Here is a 16,605-nt window from a genome sequence, read left to right on the forward strand (position 1 = left end):
AAAGCGAGTATAGTGAAGATCAGAGACAGTCTAAAGAGCAGCATGCCAATTATTTACTGACATGAGACTGGAAAGAACATCACATGGAGCACATCTTGGACTTTAGACACATAGGAAAGAATGGTTCATTTTATGCCACTAATCATAGCCAAGGATTAAGATATTTTGGAAAAGCCCTATTATTTCTCATTCTGCAAACCCAGATTTCATTACCGGTAAATCATGAAGTTTATGAAGTCCATTCATACAAATTAATTTCCTTTCCTGATTTCCATTGGCATGTGAGACACAGCTACATAACAGAAATAAAAGTTTGCACAGGAAAAGAGAAAGATACACAGAAACATCTGTTAGTACTTAAAAGCAAGGTAATCTCAAGTAAGGATATAGCTAGAAGAATCGTCCCTGCAGCTAGTACATTCATTCTTAAATAAATTGGTTTTGGGTCTAAACAGGTAGAAATCAGTGCAGCTGTACTACAATTAGATGGATCTATGCTGAGTTACTCTATCAAAAATACTCAGTGGCAAGTTCTCCCATTCATAAGATTTTCATTTTGCAGCAATGTAAAATCTAGACGTCTTTTCCATATTATGAGAAAGATTCCCACCTACACATCTCAGAGAAGAATTCTTACAATCCTTTTAATGTCACAAGATGTGGGGTTTTCCCCCTTCAGTGGTGCTTCCTCCCAGTGAAAGTTTTTCATATGAAATGTAAATCCGTCTTCAGACAACTTTCTGAACACAGATATTTTTCCAAAAATAGGCACAGGGAGGTGGTGGCCACATCCTTCAGGGGATCATGCACAACAGAAAGCACGATACAGCCTCATCTGGCGTCACAAGCATCTACCAGCTCCTCCCTGAAGCAGGGTCTTAACTGACATCAGAGAAATTGTGTTGGTTGCTGCAGAAATTTAGATTTTATTATCAGAGAAACCATAAAAATAGCCCTGAAACATCAGGTATACATCTGGCTGACCTCTGGCTGGCTGACCAAATGTTTTTAGGGTCACAGCTCACACCATGAGATGTAGACAGCCTTGTATCTTATCCTCTTCCTCACTAAAATAAATGACAGTAGGTTTGCTGCAAATTTCAAAAGCAGATTTTTTTCCTTGAATATTCAACAAACAAAGAAAAGGTCCATCCATTTGTAGATTTCTTGGCAGGAAATCTGGCATCTCTATTGAAGTCTGCTCACTTTTCATACACTCCTCTGTGCTGAGTGCTTGAATCCAAAATATTCCTTATAATAATAAAGCCTACCCTACAGTTAGCTAAGGGTACTGTTATGCAAGGACAGGCCATGATTCCAGCAAAGTAGTTCATGGCAGCAGAAGGTGCTCTGTTTTAAGACAGTGATGTTCCCCATGACAAAATTCAGTGGAAGGGAAGGGATTAGAGAGGAGCTTTCTCTTTTACTTTAGCAGATGATTTTTTTGTTTTTTTTCAGAAGTATCCAAGAGATTTTGGTATGGAAACACTTAAAATTTTGTGATGAGACACTATTCAGCCCAGGTGCTTTTCCTAAGATAATATTAAATATAGCTTTGGAAATTTCACCAGATGTTCCAATTTTTTCTAGTTCAAAATTTCTTTTGCTATTATTCTGTCTTTATGTAAATAACTGACTCTGACTGATTCTTTAGTACAGTGATAATCTGTTGTGAATCTTCTGTTAATTTACTTGAGAGTCTGTTATCTTCCCTGATTTAACACATCCTGTTTTAGAACATCCATCGAAGTTGAGGGAAAAAATTTCATGGCACTTGGATGATATCCTAAATGTAACATGAATGCCATCTTTTGAAAGTTGCAAAGTAAGGGGATTTCCTGTTTTATTCTTCAATTGAATATCCTGAAAGTGAGCTTTTACAAATCCTTAAATGTCTTGTCAAGGTCTGATCACTTCTACTCCTTCTAGCACTACTTTTTCTGTGTAGTTTCCAAGTGGGGAAAAATAAATAGATAATATATTCTTTTTTTTCTCATTTTTACTGAAGGCCCTGCTACACTCTAAGTCTTAAAACTGATATGAAAATTTCTTACTAAGTTCAGGTGATGGGACTATATTTATTCAAAGACTACTTCCCACATGTCCCAAATTGAAAGGCAAGATGTATTCCATTTCACAGGAGTCTCCTGCCTTCCTTGCTCCTGCCTTCCTTAGCAGACACTTGTCTTTCCAAACCTAGACACCACCCCCTTCATTTTTACCATATTTTTGAGTTTTTTTGGTCTCCCTATGGGAGCTTTCTCCACCCAGTGGCAGCTCTGAAGCCCTTTCCTCGCCCCTTTGAAAACCTGTTTATAGAACACGGAAATTAGCCATGGGGTTATTTGACGGTCCTGCCCTAGGGGAGCTGCTCACCAAACCTTTCCACTTGCAGTCAATGCAGCCATTTCACTGCAGATCAATACAGACAGAAAGGCTCCTCTGCCCTCTGTCCTTGGATCTATAAAAGTTTAAGGAGCACAATGCTCATTTCATCATCTCCTCTCATTTTTCTCTGTAGTTAAATTATGTTGGAGCTAGGTGAGGTATTCTTTAGACACACTTTTTCATGGCAGTCAAATCCTGGGCTCTTACTACTCATTTGTACCATTTTACTTTTAGACAAACTCCTCTCTCTCACACCCACACTCATCCTTTCCCCTCTTCTTCCAGAATTCATCTATGTTTGTTTGTTTGTTTTTTTTTTTTTTTTAATGTGGGTGTTATATTTAACCCTCCTCTCATTTCTCTTTTTCTCAGACCTTCTTTCACTCTAATTACACCATCAGGTAGTTTCACAGCCATACTCGAAGTCTGAAACTTTAAAATGCTTGCTGATGGTGCTACAGCTTCATGAGACAGCTGCTATTTTATTTTCCTTACTAAGTTTCCCAAATGGAGTAAATGCATATACACATATGCACTTGCCTGTACTTGTCAAGAAAGGGCCCCATTCCCCCATCCCTTCCAATGTGCTGAATCCTTTGCAGCCCCAGCTTTGACTGGGGGTCTTGGAGTCTTGCAACACAGATCTGTCTCTGCCAGCAAGCTCACACCAATTAAGCTAAGGGCTGCAGCTATCTCTGGAATTGTGTACTAGCTACTAAAATAGCACCAAGAAGCTACTTTCACACTAGCATGTCCTTCTGGCAAACCACTTCAGCATTGCTGGTTCCTCTTTAAGGCTTTAGTTTACCATTGAAATGGCATGAAATATCTGGGATATCAGATTGCATAAAGTTAAGTCTGAACCCTCTAATCCCAAAGGCCATGGTCACCTTTATCTCTACTACTCTATGTGCTGGATAGGGCAGAAATCAGTAGTTTGTCTGGTAACAATGGAGATTTGTCGGTTCCTACCAAGTGGTGACAGCTCATCCAAATGTAAGTCTGTGGTTTAAAGAGATGGTAGTGTGCTTTTCTGGCCTGTAAAGATCCAGCAGAGGTTTCCAGAAACAGTGGGAGAATTCCTGGAAAGTTTTCGGAAGCAGCCATTGCCCCTGGTTTTGTCTGCTGATGCAAAAAGCAGAGTCTTCTGTCTGTGGATGATGGCACTTTCTGCCCTAAAATCAGCTTTGCTTCTTTTTCTTTTGTAATGAGGTCTTTCCTCATCCTAACATACTCCCTGTGGGGAAGAAAAAACTAAGAAAAAAATGCCTGAGAACTCTTTCAAAGTTACCTAGGAGCTCAGGGTCTGGAATAGAACAGCCATCTCCATTTCTCGTGGCCCTTCTAGAGAGATCTTGTGCAGTGCAGCGTCTGGCTGAAGTACAACTTGGCAAAACTTGGACTCATTACAACACTCTGCAAAACCGGAATTTGTGTGGCATCAATTCTAGCAACTTCAGGAAGCTCTAGCCTTTGACTGCTGGGACCGTGCAGTGTCGTGCAGTGGTTAACAGCTAATAAGTCAGGGAAGCTTCTCAGAACAAAGAAAACAAAGCTTCTCAGAACAAAGTGCAATTGAAAAAAAAAAAGCAGAACCAGTTTCTCTTTTTATATGGCAAGTTCATGCAAAGTCATGTTAGATTGAGAAGAACATTTGAACTTCCCAGTACTACTGACCCAAAGACATAAGGAGAAGATGCCTGAAGAAGTTGTTAATGACTCGTGCAGATAGTCTGAGGTGAAAGGCCTCAAGCCAATAGATGAGTACAAGTGCAGCCTGGGGCTTGGTGGAACACAGTGATCACAGAGGAAAAAAACATAAATCAACTAATAGCAAAGAGATTGCCAGTCACTTCAGCTTTCCAAAAGAATAACTGGATAGCAAAACCTCAGATGCCAGCATTAGTGACAATCACACTCAGAGGCGAGCAGCAGTATGGAGCAGCAATAGTTCAGGAACTGACTGTGCTCAACAGAACCTTCAAGGGATGGGCTTCTCCACCTGACCTCATGTTTCTAAAAGATTTTTTCAACAGGCACCTGCAGGATTTTCAGAAAAGTCAGTCATGAGTACAAGAGACTTAGATCACTCTCATTCACCATAACTACAAAGATGTAAAAGAATTAGAACATGAAGAGCCTTATAAATAATTTCAGACACTCTATCTGTGTATGGATTTGCATATGCAGGATAGAAATAAAGGTCAAAATAAATATTCTTCAGTTTGTTATTTTTGGAGGCTTCTCTTGTGACCCAAAATAGCATTTTTTCTACTTCTTAAGTAATCTGTAGAAGATTTTGCTTATGAGGTGGCACTGAAACACATATTTTCCCTGAAGTACTGGGAAAGGAACTGAGTGCTGTTCCTAGGATATCAAAATGGATTCATAATATCTACAGCAATACCTATTCTGCAACCCCAAAGGTACTTTCAAGAGTTATGAAATGGAACAGATCTTAAGCCCTAGCTACCAGAGAAATCTAACCTCAAAAGCAATCTTGTATAGATATGAAGAATAAAACCTTATCTTCTGCATTCTCTGCAGCAGTATGGCTGCAGAAGAGTCAAAATTAAGTAGAGAAATCATGTTTTAGTTGTGCTAAGACAGGCAAGTGAGGAACATTCTTGCGTTTACATGATGTTTAGATAACAAGCTGTAACTATGTAAGGATCAAAGAATTAATCCACTAATTATGGATTTGGATAACCTGTAACATTGCTTTTTCAGGATTGTCCCAGTGCTCATATTGCAATTTATGTGTTCAGGAGCAATGCGGTTTGGGAATTTTGACACACTTGCAGCACTGTCTTGCTCAGCTTTCTGCTATTTGTCTTGCAGTTGGTTTCATGGTTTGCAAAATGTAGAAGACCTAAAAGTGAAGCCTGTAAAGGAGATAGAGGGTTGGTCCAGCTCCCTGGTTTGCTGCCAAACCCAGCCAGGCTGGCCTGCGAGGAATAGGACTGCAGTTTTCCTACTGTATTTCTTACTCAATGATTGTTCCCAGGTATTTTCAATGCCCAGGCTTTGCAGACGTCCTTGGTGACAGAGGAGGGGAACATTTTGAGGGTCTGCTTTTTTCATAAGCTTCCTCCCAACCTGGTGATAAGCCTGTTGTGGAAGCTTGTGCCCCCTTTGGTTGCAATCAGCATCAGCTCCTCAGAGAGGAGGAAAGACCCGGAGCCAGGTTATCAAGCAGGCTGCTCTCTGCAGCGATGGTCAAGCCACTATCAGGCCCCTGACCCAGTCCCCAGCTGTCTGGCAGACACAGATGAAACAATGAGTGGTGCCACAAAGAAATCTGCTTGGAAAAACTCCCTCTCTGCCTGTCTGTCAGGGACCAGGCTTCCATGAATGCAGCTATTATGTGTGCTTTAACTACCAGCCACGCGCTTGGTTCTGTTCCCAAGGAACCCAAAGGGAACGGTGTTATTGACTTGAGTAGGAGCAGGGGCAGGCCCTCCATAGCTTGGGGATCCAGCAGCTTGCCAGTGCCTCTCCAAGAGTGCTGTACGTGAAGTCAAGGAGACTGGTCCCTCTGACACGGATGTGTTTGCTGGGCTGAGCCACCAGCCCAGCTCTGCGGAGGCGCTGCAGGGGCCCATGTTGTATTCTGCTCCCTTAAGAAGAGGGGCCTGCTACCACAACTTCCCCACAAATGTTTTGAGAGAAGGGGCTCAGGACATGAGGCCACACCTGAGTAGCTAACATTGCTCAGCTCAGCAGAAATGATTCAGACAAACAACATATTCCTAAAATAATTTGCATCGAACAAAGCTTTCTCACGAAACTTGTGCTACTGCAAGCCATGTATTTTCCTTGGCACTGCTCCAGGCTTAAAAGCAGATGTAAATGTTACCAAGGCTTAGATACAGCAACTTCTTCTCTCTGCCAGGGAAAGCTTATGGAAAATAACCACCAAAACCATAACCATTTGAAACAGCAATGCCAACAGCCATTGATACAGAAATGGAAGAATGAATCGGGCATGGGAGTGAGAAGTGACTTCTTCCGAGCTGCTCTCAGCTGGAAAGAGGGGGAGCAATGTAGCTTCAGACAAACACTTAATAAATCCAAATGTTAACAAGAAGGTGCATGTGCAGATGCACATCAACCAAAGGCTGCTTTTTCAACACTGCCTTCTGCAACTTTCCTGTCCCTTGGTCAGCCTCTGGCTCCCTTCACCAGTGTCTGGCAACACTGAATGGGGCTGGAGCCACTAAGGACTTCTCTGAAGGCACTGGACACTTTCTTGAAAGCCTGAGACTCAAGGACCTCCCTGGAAATATAAGTGCTGATGTTGAAAGAAAGCGAAGTTCCCTACTATATTTCACAGCATACCACAGCTAAGAGGTAGGCAGGTCTGCTCTGTGGGCAACTGCACACCTGGGGCTGCAGAAAACAGGAAAGATACCTAGTCTGGTCATCTGTGCTTCTGGGGGCTTTCTTCTGGCAGGCCTCCTGGGAGACCCAATTCATCAAACCTGCTAGAAACAGCAAAATACATTCCCGTGGGTGTGTGGTTTCGTGTAACAGGATCCCCCTCCAACCCAGACGTGCAAGTCCAATGAAAGTCTGACTTGAATGCATTACTTCAGCCCTCCCTTACTCATCGCCTACAACCCAAGCCCCAAATGTTAACGACTCAGCATGTTTTATCACAGTAGCATGTACACTTTCAATCATCATTAGAGACGAGGAGGGTCTAGGCTCAGGCACCATGCCAGGTTAAGTAAAACTTTCCATGAGGAAAGCTATTTGTTTTCTCCCAGAGTTGCGAGGCTTGGCCAAGAGGGAGGAAGGGAAAAGCTCGCCCAAGCCAAAGGTGTAGACAGTGTTACTGGACTTTACAGACTACCTGCATGTTGTTCTAATGACATTTGGACTACTGCAAATCACTGTGTGAACTCAGGAGTTTTCAAAGGCATAATTGTGGCAGAAGCAGACTAAACTTAATGCCTTAAGAGCCAATCACTTTAATCATGAAGCTGAGATGTATGAAAAAGGATACATTTCAGCAAAAGAATAATTCTGTCCGCTATGGTTCCTGTTCAAATAAACTATATCACCAAACCACGTACATTTCCAGAATATAGAGGAGTAAAAAAAGAACATATGGTTTAGATGCAAAAAACTTTCATATATACTGTATAGGAGATATATGGACTTGTCAGACATCTAACAGTTCAACACTGTAAGCAATTCATGGGAATGACATTAGCAATAGCTCATATTACATCCAGGAGTTACAGCTTTTACTGCAAAAGTTATATTTAAAAGAGCCATGTTCAAAATGAAATGGCTGGCAGCTTTCAGTAACACTTTACCTGTGGTTTTGCCACTTTTACATACTTATTGGGGGCTTAATACTCCCAATTTACCTTTTCAGAGTAAAATACAAGTTGCAATGAGTGCATTCATTGGCATGGTGCTATAAAACTCTCAGCTGTGCAAAGACAATCACAAGAACAAAGGCCTTCTTGTTTTAAAAAAGATGATTATGTGGTTCTGATACTTTCTGCTAGCCAAATATCCAAACATCAGATACCTTTGTTTATGGCCTGTGTATTTTCATCTTACTATGCAAAGATTTATAGATCTGATTGGGATAGAGACCTTTATGAAAGAATTCATGTGGACAGGAGGAGGCTGAATTAATATACAAAACTTCAGACAGGAGATCTGTCTTTCAGATGCTGTTATTTCAGTTCTGGCTCCTACACAGGACTCAAGACATTCTGGAAAATTTTTTTTCAACAGCATGTGGAACCCTGGCCTCATGGCCAAGCAATGAGAGTGTGCTCCTGATTTCAAGAAGGCTGCCACTGCATCTCAAAAGTTGAGATTAGAAGTCAGGCCTTCAGTATTCAAGCACTGAGTAATCAAGTACCTTGATTAAAGAATCCTCCAGGATGCTGCTTTGCTTTCAATTACAAACTGCTTTTGTAAAGCTTTGTGCACTAACATAACAAATAGGATTACAGAATGTACAATATACCTTGAAATGTGCTGAGAATACGTCATACATTTTTTCCTGCTGGTACCAATGGCTTTCCCCCTTGCTTTTTCAAAATAGCTTCATTTTCATCTGTGATGAAAACTACATTCTTTGATGTTTCTAAAAATAGGAAATAATTTCACAAATGAGTGTCATTCTGCTGCAGGTAAAATATCCAATAGCTCGTGGGAATGCCAGTTACAACCTGAAAAATAATTTTTTGGCTGTAGGGAGGGCTGGTGTCCAGGATGGATGGAGATGAGAGATCTCTGAAGTCAGGTCTTAAAATATACGGTTTATTGCAAAGGGCATGGGTGTGAGGGCCCTGCTTGGAGCTGCCAGCCGCAGCTCAGAGCAGGCTCCAAGGTCTGGGGGCAGGGAGAGAATTCCGGTACCCTGGGCACACCTTATCAGGGGGCTTCAGAGTGGGCGCAGAATAAGACTTGGGCCAATGGGATTACAGATACCTGATACTTCAGGGGGAGGGTTACAGGTGTGGGATGAACCATACATTTTTGAGAGGTGAGACAGAACATTCCATTTGACCCTTGGATCTGTCTGTAGGTGGAAGGCATTGTTTAATCAAAAGGGGGATTGCCTACAGCTGGCTATACTATTGTTTTCTAGTTGTTTAGCAACTAAAGTTTGGTATCTCAAAGATTATTCTCATTTGAATCTTGCTTATAGTTTCTGTATTTTCCAAATCTTTTGGCAGGCAATCACATTTATAAGGCTTTCCTATTTCATCTTCCCCAACACTTGGCATCATCCATCCTGTTGAAATGAAAGACTTGAAGCTCAGTTCTCTGCTTCACACAGGCTACACTAGGTCCAGGAAAGGGAAATGGGGATGAGGAAGGTGATTTCAAGTCACCTACAGCATCTGCTGTTGTGAGCCTGGCCAGTTCCCAGCTGCCTGGACGTCCAGAAAGCTGTGTGAACTTCCACTCTCCTGCCTCTGGCTTTGGCTTTCTCCTACCACTAAGAAAGGCAGTTAAAATTCTGAAAAATTGTCTGAGCTGCCCTAGTCAACTGAGCTGCCCTAGTCAACAGAAAAAGAAGATTAGTTCAAGAGCAGACTAGCATAGCTTTGGATCCAAGTACTAGTTAGATAACTGCAGAGACAAGCACACTCAAAAGATAAAGATCTCAAAGACATAAATTAGGTAAATTTTCACATCTGGTTCAAGGGACCAGGAAGAATTCTCATCAGCTTGTAGCTTCCCAAACTATCCATCTCTTTGGACAATACTAATTCCACTTCACGTCTCAAAGGGCTGTATAGATGACACATCAATACCTAAATAATATGTATTTTATTAAAGGAAATTACAGTATGGACTTGCACTAAAGAGGTCCTCAAGCCTGTCTGCCTAATGACTTTCCATGAGCTCCAGCACCCAGGCACCCCACACTCCTCCCATGTTAGATCTAAAAGGCAAACATCACTTAACCTTCACTGCCTAGGGCAGGACTGGCATACGCACATGGAGAGACCGTCAGCCACAGCATCACCTACCAGGGTGCCCCAGTGTCCTGCAGGTATCTGCAAGAGCTCCTGGTGCACAGGACAGGAGACACTCCCTCTCCCCCTGCAAAGGACCATGGACTCTCACAGAGGACCAAAACCAGGCATAAATGTCACAATTTCAACCGCTTTTAATAAAATTTTCCTGTGAAAGCAGCAAAGGTAGTCAGCCATAATCTTTGCTAAGAGGCTGAACTCAAAATGATTTGAAACGGGTGCTGGTATCCAAGCCAGGTACCTTTCAGTATCAAGAGCATAGCCATAATATATCAGATATCACTTTACGGCGTGAATTTTAAATACGTTCTATATGTGGAATCACATATTCACATGCTGAAATGGACAGCACATTTAATGAATAGCCCAGGTGGCTACTGTAGATTTTGATTTAAAGTAAGATTGCCAAGACCAGAACTTACTTGCCAAAATGGAATTCTCTTCATGTGCCCCCTTTATATTATTTCAGCTACCCACCTTTTATCAAAGCAGAAAAATGTTATATAAAGGATCTCTATTTATATAAATTCATTGACTGTTTTTTTTCCATCTATGCTTTGCAGTGTAAATGGCCTATATTTGGACATATTTCAGAACTAAAGAAATGAATATTACTTTGAACCAATAAGCTGAAACCAAGTGATTTCTGATTATACTGGTCCAAAACTGCTCTATGTATACTAGATACCTAAATCAAACCTTCCTAAAGTGATAAACAAGCAACCAAAATTTTATCAGTTAAAATCTGGGAAAATCAATTGGATATTTTATTTTTCTGGCAGTCCCCTACGTATGTTAGATGTCAATACCTCATATTTCTTAAATACTTTTAGATAAAAGTGGAGGTATTAAATAACTACAAGATCCTCTGAAAAGATACTTGTTAAAATGAGTGATGCTTTGAGAAGTTAATTTTTAATATCATTAAAATGTTTCATTAATCAGGGATGAAGAAAAGAGTTGTTATACTTGGAGTAGCAGGCAAGGGAAGCAGTTAAGTACACCTGACCTGTCTCTGGCTTTCATATTGTTCACAAGTACTACAGATATTCCACCCACTCCTCCAACAAGAAAAAACACTTAGAGGTGGATATACTAGTAATTAAAAATGGTGATACATTCAAAAAGCTGCTATTTAAAAAAAAAAAGTCAGGTACATGGAAAAACGAGTTACTCCTATCTAGTGCAAGCCACTTGCCAAAACTCATGGTCCCTTGTTCCACTGTTATGGTCAGAGGTGTGAATGAAACAGTACCAGGCACAAAGGTGCTGCTGCATATGTGTTTTGCCTTTTCCCCGCTGAACTCAGTGAGCAGCACCTCCTGGGACACCAGGAGCAATCACTGGTGGTTTCCAGGCAGTTACCAGAGTGACCAAACTGCCCTTTGAGACTGTGCAACAGAGCCCAGATGTCACCCTTCCGGAACTGACAGGTGAAGGGGATTTTTAACCAAAATAGGATGAGTGTTTAGATAGTTGCTGGGGAGGATAAGATCACATCAGAAATGACCTCAACTCACACTTGCTCTGGCCTATTGGTGGGCTTCTGCCACCCAGAGTGACCCAGTAGCACCCAGAGTGACTCACAGCACCAGGCTTCTTGCCCTGCTCTCGAGGGCTGGATCCAGCTAGTGGACATGGTTCCATGAGCTGACCCAACAGAAAACTGTGCAGATTTTGCTATTTTGAGCAGGTTAATTTTCCATTATCCTGCTCTGCTGCTCCATAATCAATTGACTTAAAGGAAGTAGCAAGAACATGTGACAGAGCAAGACAGATGAGACTACCCTTTCCATAGGAGCCTGCAGTTCCATCAGATTAAATGTAAAGTGAAACCAGTATCTGCAGTGGTGGTGAAAATGCTGCCTTCATGAAATGCATATAGCATATACCTAAACAGGCTTCCAGCCTGACTCACAGCTTCATACTCCTGTGCTACCTATCTGAGGCATGCCAGAGATCTGCATGGTTTGAACAGGGCATCTTGGCCAGCACAAATCCAACAAGAAACACTTCCTCCCTTTAGCCCCTCATTCAGGTACTGAGACAAATATAAAGAGGGAAGTAGTCCACTTCAGATATGCATAGAGTGGATGACCTTTACTTCAGGCAGTGAGATAAGGTTTAGATAGGAAAAGGCTGCTCATGTGGGTTGAGCTCCATCAGTGTGATCCCTGAGACAAACCTAAATATCATTTTAGCCATTTCTGATTGACCCCCTTAGAGGGAACTGGTGGTATTTAATTCATTGAACTACAAAGGCTTGGGCTTCTTCCTATTATATACTGTTATCAGGACTGGTAATGTCTTTCTTGGTCTATAGTTCTTGTGGTCAGCCACAGAAGGATTTTGAAAGCTTGCTGGATGCCAAAGGGAAGTATATCTGGATTTGGCTAGCTGAAGAGATCCTCAAAGTCAACCTCAGGTATCAGTGCAGATGTACATGGTGGCTTCTACAATTAGTTCTGATCATCTGTTAGAGGACTGGTGCGCATGTGTGTCCAGAGGGGAGTGATGGAACAGAGATGAGGTAAAAGGCAAAACCATTTGCACTTTGTCAGAGAGAATGAGCATTGCTGAAGATATTAAAACCTCTCTCTCAGACCACATGGTAACAAAGTTCCTCTGTTCCTCCACAAGAAACCTAAAGCAGACATGGTTAAAGAGCTTCATTCATCCTTCATCCCTGAGACACATTCCCATGTCTCCAGCAGGGACCAGCCAAAGGCAGCTTTCATGGTTCTGTCTGAGAAGAGGCTTCTGGATTTTTGAGAGGTAAGGCAGGAAGACTGTCTCTTTCTTGCACTTTTCTTCAAAAGACAGCTATACACTATGTTTAGATTTATCTAAATTCTCCTCCTGACATACATAAATTCTGTTTTTTCTCAAACCCAAAATGCTGGTAAGGCTTTTCTTTTGTTGGTGTACATTTCTCATGTAGCTTGTTGAGATCATGTTCCTTGCAGCATAGGTAAGAGATAAAAATGCACTCTGTATGAAGAAAACCTTGTCAAAAAGATGTGTTGTGCAAAACTAGTGACCTTATTTCCTAATTATGAAGCTTCCTAGACCTCTCTATCATGTAACCAGTAACAACTTCTGTGAAGTAAAATAATTTTCCTATAGTTGAAAAGCAAAGAGCTGCTACTCAGCCTCCAGAACATTAATTTGCAATCCTAATTCAGTGAGTAGCATGCTGTTTAAAACAGAATGAGAAAATGTCCTTTTTAAAAAAAAAAAACCAGTGCAATGAATTGCCCTTAAATTCTCCCTAAAGGACAAAAACATTAAGATGTTCCTTGGCACCAATTAGTTTCAATGCAAACATTTAAGTGGAATTTCTTCTTCAACGAGCATGGTATGTTATATAAAGTTATGTGGCTATTGGAAGGGAATTCCCATCCTGCATTAAGGTAAGGGTTCAGAATACTACTGGGATACTTAGCAGCAAATGCTAAATCACAGTTCAGTAAGGTCACATAACCAAATTCCTTATTATCCCTGTTATTACATTCAACTAATAAATATTTGGGAACTAGGGTCTTAAAAAATTTATCACAGCATTTCAACTTTTCAGTGCTGCATGTAGTATATAAATACATACAGAATCTTACAAAACTAGAAAAAGAAAAGAAAAAGCAGCAGCAAGGCCACAATGAAAATGGGAAAAAATGTAGTCTTAAACATCAGATGCAAACAGACTGAAAAGTAACGCTGAAAGATGCACCTCCATTTTTAATTTGAACCTTCTCAACTGAAGTAAAGCAGTTTAACATTTCCTTTCAGGGAACAGATTTGCACATCAGACGTTTCACTGCATTATGAATGGAACAATGTTTAATATGTTTTCACTGCAGCTCCACAGGTCACTGGCATGGATGTAAGCCAAGAACATACAGTTAAGATTACAACAACATAGCTATTGGTCATGCAGCTATAGCTCTATGCTAACTAACAACAATTAATGCTTAGATAACGCAGTTTCATTACTGCAAATGAAATTAAAGGGCCCTTTCCTGTATAAAGACAATCCAAGTAAAGTCTGCACCTTTCCACCAGGCTATTAATGGAAATTTTTTTCCACGAGGATTCAAAAGAAGGGGGGCTTAAGGAAACTCATTGATAGAGCAACATGGTGAACGCAAACCTGTGCCGTGGAAGACTTACCATCATCCAGGTACATCTGGTCCAATTCCTCAGGTTCTCGCTTGATCGTTACAGGAATAGGGGCCAAATTATAATTACTTTCCTCATGCAACTCTGGCAATGACAGTGGTTGGGTTGTTGGAGACTCATTTCTGTGAACCTTCGGCAGTTGCTGCTGCTGTTGACCCATTATGGATGAGTGAGTTGGACTGCAGGACTGCAAATAGGTTGGCTCTTGGGTAACAGATGGAACTGGAGAAGAGGGACTGTTGGGATAGAGTGTTTGTTGATAACCGAGGGGACAGCTACTGCTCAGATGTTGACTCACCTGCGGCTGCAGCATGACGTGAGATGATTGCTCAGGGGGGCTTGGGTGCACAACTATAGACCTTGGCACTTCCTGGATGGTGGGGACACCTCCAGCAGGCTGCTGAAGTCCGAGGTGACTGTGGCCCGGGTTGGGGATGCACTTGTAAGGAGAGGATAAAAGGTCGTGCAGCTTGGGGCTTGCGTTGGGAGAAGGTGACATCACAGCATTTCTTTGCTGACAGGAGGCAAAGCCGGCCACAAGGCACGAACCAGGATCAGGGGGCATCATGATCTGCTGACTGTAGTACGGTTTAGAGAGAGGGCCTAAGCCTTGGTTCATTGGTCCACAGGTTTGAGCAGGCTCATAGTCATCTGTGGGTTCTGTTTTTATAATTGGAACTGTTAAAAGAAAAAAGGTTTTAAATAAACATGAGTTGCATATTGGTATGATCAAGTTGGCTTGTGGCTAGGATACCCTCTGCAAAACAAACAACGCCGTGAATAAGACTCTGTGTGTCTTTTGCCTAGTTCTCCCACCCTATAAAAAAAATGAATGAGTCATCAGCACAAGAAAGTCACAGCTGGTTCTAATATTGAAAAGGACTATTTTCTTTGGACTCTCCTCCAGCACTAATGTGCTATAAAAATCTATTTGCAAATAGCTGTGCTTCAGTGGAAGCTTTGGACCCAAGGGTTCCATGGATTTGTAGTAATCAAGGCAAGAATTTTAACTTGGATAGATTACTGCATTTCTACAGCTACCGATGGCCCATTTGATAAATGTCTGTACGTGCAGTAAACTGGAGCATAATAAGATAGAGATGGGGCTTTTAGAGTTCAATGAAAATAAAGTTGAAAAGGTACATGACAAAGGGCTACGTACAAGAAGTTTTCAATTATGAGGATATTTTTGAAAGAGTAGGATCTGATTTGTTTGGTTTTTTTTATATAATTGCATTTGATTTTTGCTAATACCAGCTCCTAACAAATGTTAGTCAGTTTCTGGCTACCAAGAAAAACTGATTCTTGTTTCAGACCTCTGCTTGCTGTACCCACTGTCCCAAATGATGCCCTAATTGAGCTGTCAAGTCTCTAAAAACTACCAGAATGTGGACAGAAAGGATTGTCAGTGAGCATCAACTCAGTCATGACAAATGCAAAGATGCTTTCTCCAATCAAAGAAAGATGCTTTCTCAAATCAAGGTGTCTTTTCAACATTTGCTTTCTTTCTCAAATCAAAGAGAGATGTCTTTGAAGCTTCTCCTACAACAGATGCAGTGCACAGGCAAAACTGATCCACTTTCTCTGTCAGGAAAATTACAAATAATAGAGCCAAGCAAGACTGTGGATGTATTTTTTTTCTAGACAGATGCAACTCTAATGCATACAACAATCATGTATGGATGCACAGTGGCATTTATGTTCTTTCTAAAAAATTCTGGTGACACTAGGGAATATTTTTCATAATATTCTAATAACCAACCCATTGTGGCACAAAGCTAATAATGAAACATCTTTTCACAACTGAGCTCAGATACATGTGTGTTGCACGAGTGTCTCTGACTGTATTTTTATTTGCATGTGTTTAACAAAACACACATTTTCCAGCCATTTATGATATTTGTGTATGAGTCTTTTTGAGCCCCTTGAAATGCATGCGTCCATCTGTACATATAAAACCTCTTTTAACACTCACAGATTTTGTTGGTGGTGAATGCACTTCACTACCCTTGTTTTACAGTCCTCGAGCCCCTTGTTAACTTTGTTCCTTTTATGTTCTTTTACATGTAGATGCTTGCAACAGTTGTTTCAAGATTTCTAGCACTCCAGTAAAAACAGGTCTACATATATAACAGATGCACAGGTGCTGCTCAAGACAAATAGGCTAGATGTGATGGACAGTCATTGGATTTCTCATAATCTTATTTTCACCAGCTTGTGTGCTGCACACTGGCTAGAAGGACTAGTAATGCACTTGGTTGGAGAGAAACAGATTCCACGTTCAGTGAGAGCTTTACAAAACCACTATCACACCCTTTAGGAAAATGCAAGACCGAAGAAACGCACCTAGATAAACACAGCAACTCAGATATTGTAAGAAAATACCTTTAACAAGTTCCTGAGCTAGCAAATATTCTCACATGTTTTATATTAGGTTCACTGTGTTAGCACTAACCATAGCACAGCTGGAAATATGATGATTGTTGAAAACTGAATTTTCCCAATATATCACTGTTAT

The 16,605-nt window shown here is 41.1% G+C and overlaps 2 protein-coding genes across 7 annotated transcripts in view; both read right to left on the reverse strand.

The window, feature by feature from the left end:
- The window catches only part of CTDP1 (CTD phosphatase subunit 1), a 318,905-nt gene that overhangs the window by 200,109 nt on the left and 102,191 nt on the right, over positions 1-16,605 (reverse strand). The window lies entirely within an intron of this gene.
- Positions 1-16,605, reverse strand: part of NFATC1 (nuclear factor of activated T cells 1) — a 110,651-nt gene that overhangs the window by 17,882 nt on the left and 76,164 nt on the right. For 3 of the 6 annotated variants that reach the window (XM_068200769.1, XM_068200775.1, XM_068200783.1), the window contains exon 9: positions 14,079-14,765. In XM_068200769.1, coding sequence (XP_068056870.1) covers positions 14,079-14,765 — 687 coding nt within the window. Of the gene's footprint in view, positions 1-14,078; positions 14,766-16,605 lie in introns of those variants that run through there. The other 3 variants (XM_068200789.1, XM_068200797.1, XM_068200807.1) reach the window with 3 other exon arrangements.

The sequence above is a fragment of the Anomalospiza imberbis genome, chromosome 1 (assembly GCF_031753505.1).
Source record: "Anomalospiza imberbis isolate Cuckoo-Finch-1a 21T00152 chromosome 1, ASM3175350v1, whole genome shotgun sequence".
NCBI lineage: Eukaryota > Metazoa > Chordata > Aves > Passeriformes > Viduidae > Anomalospiza > Anomalospiza imberbis.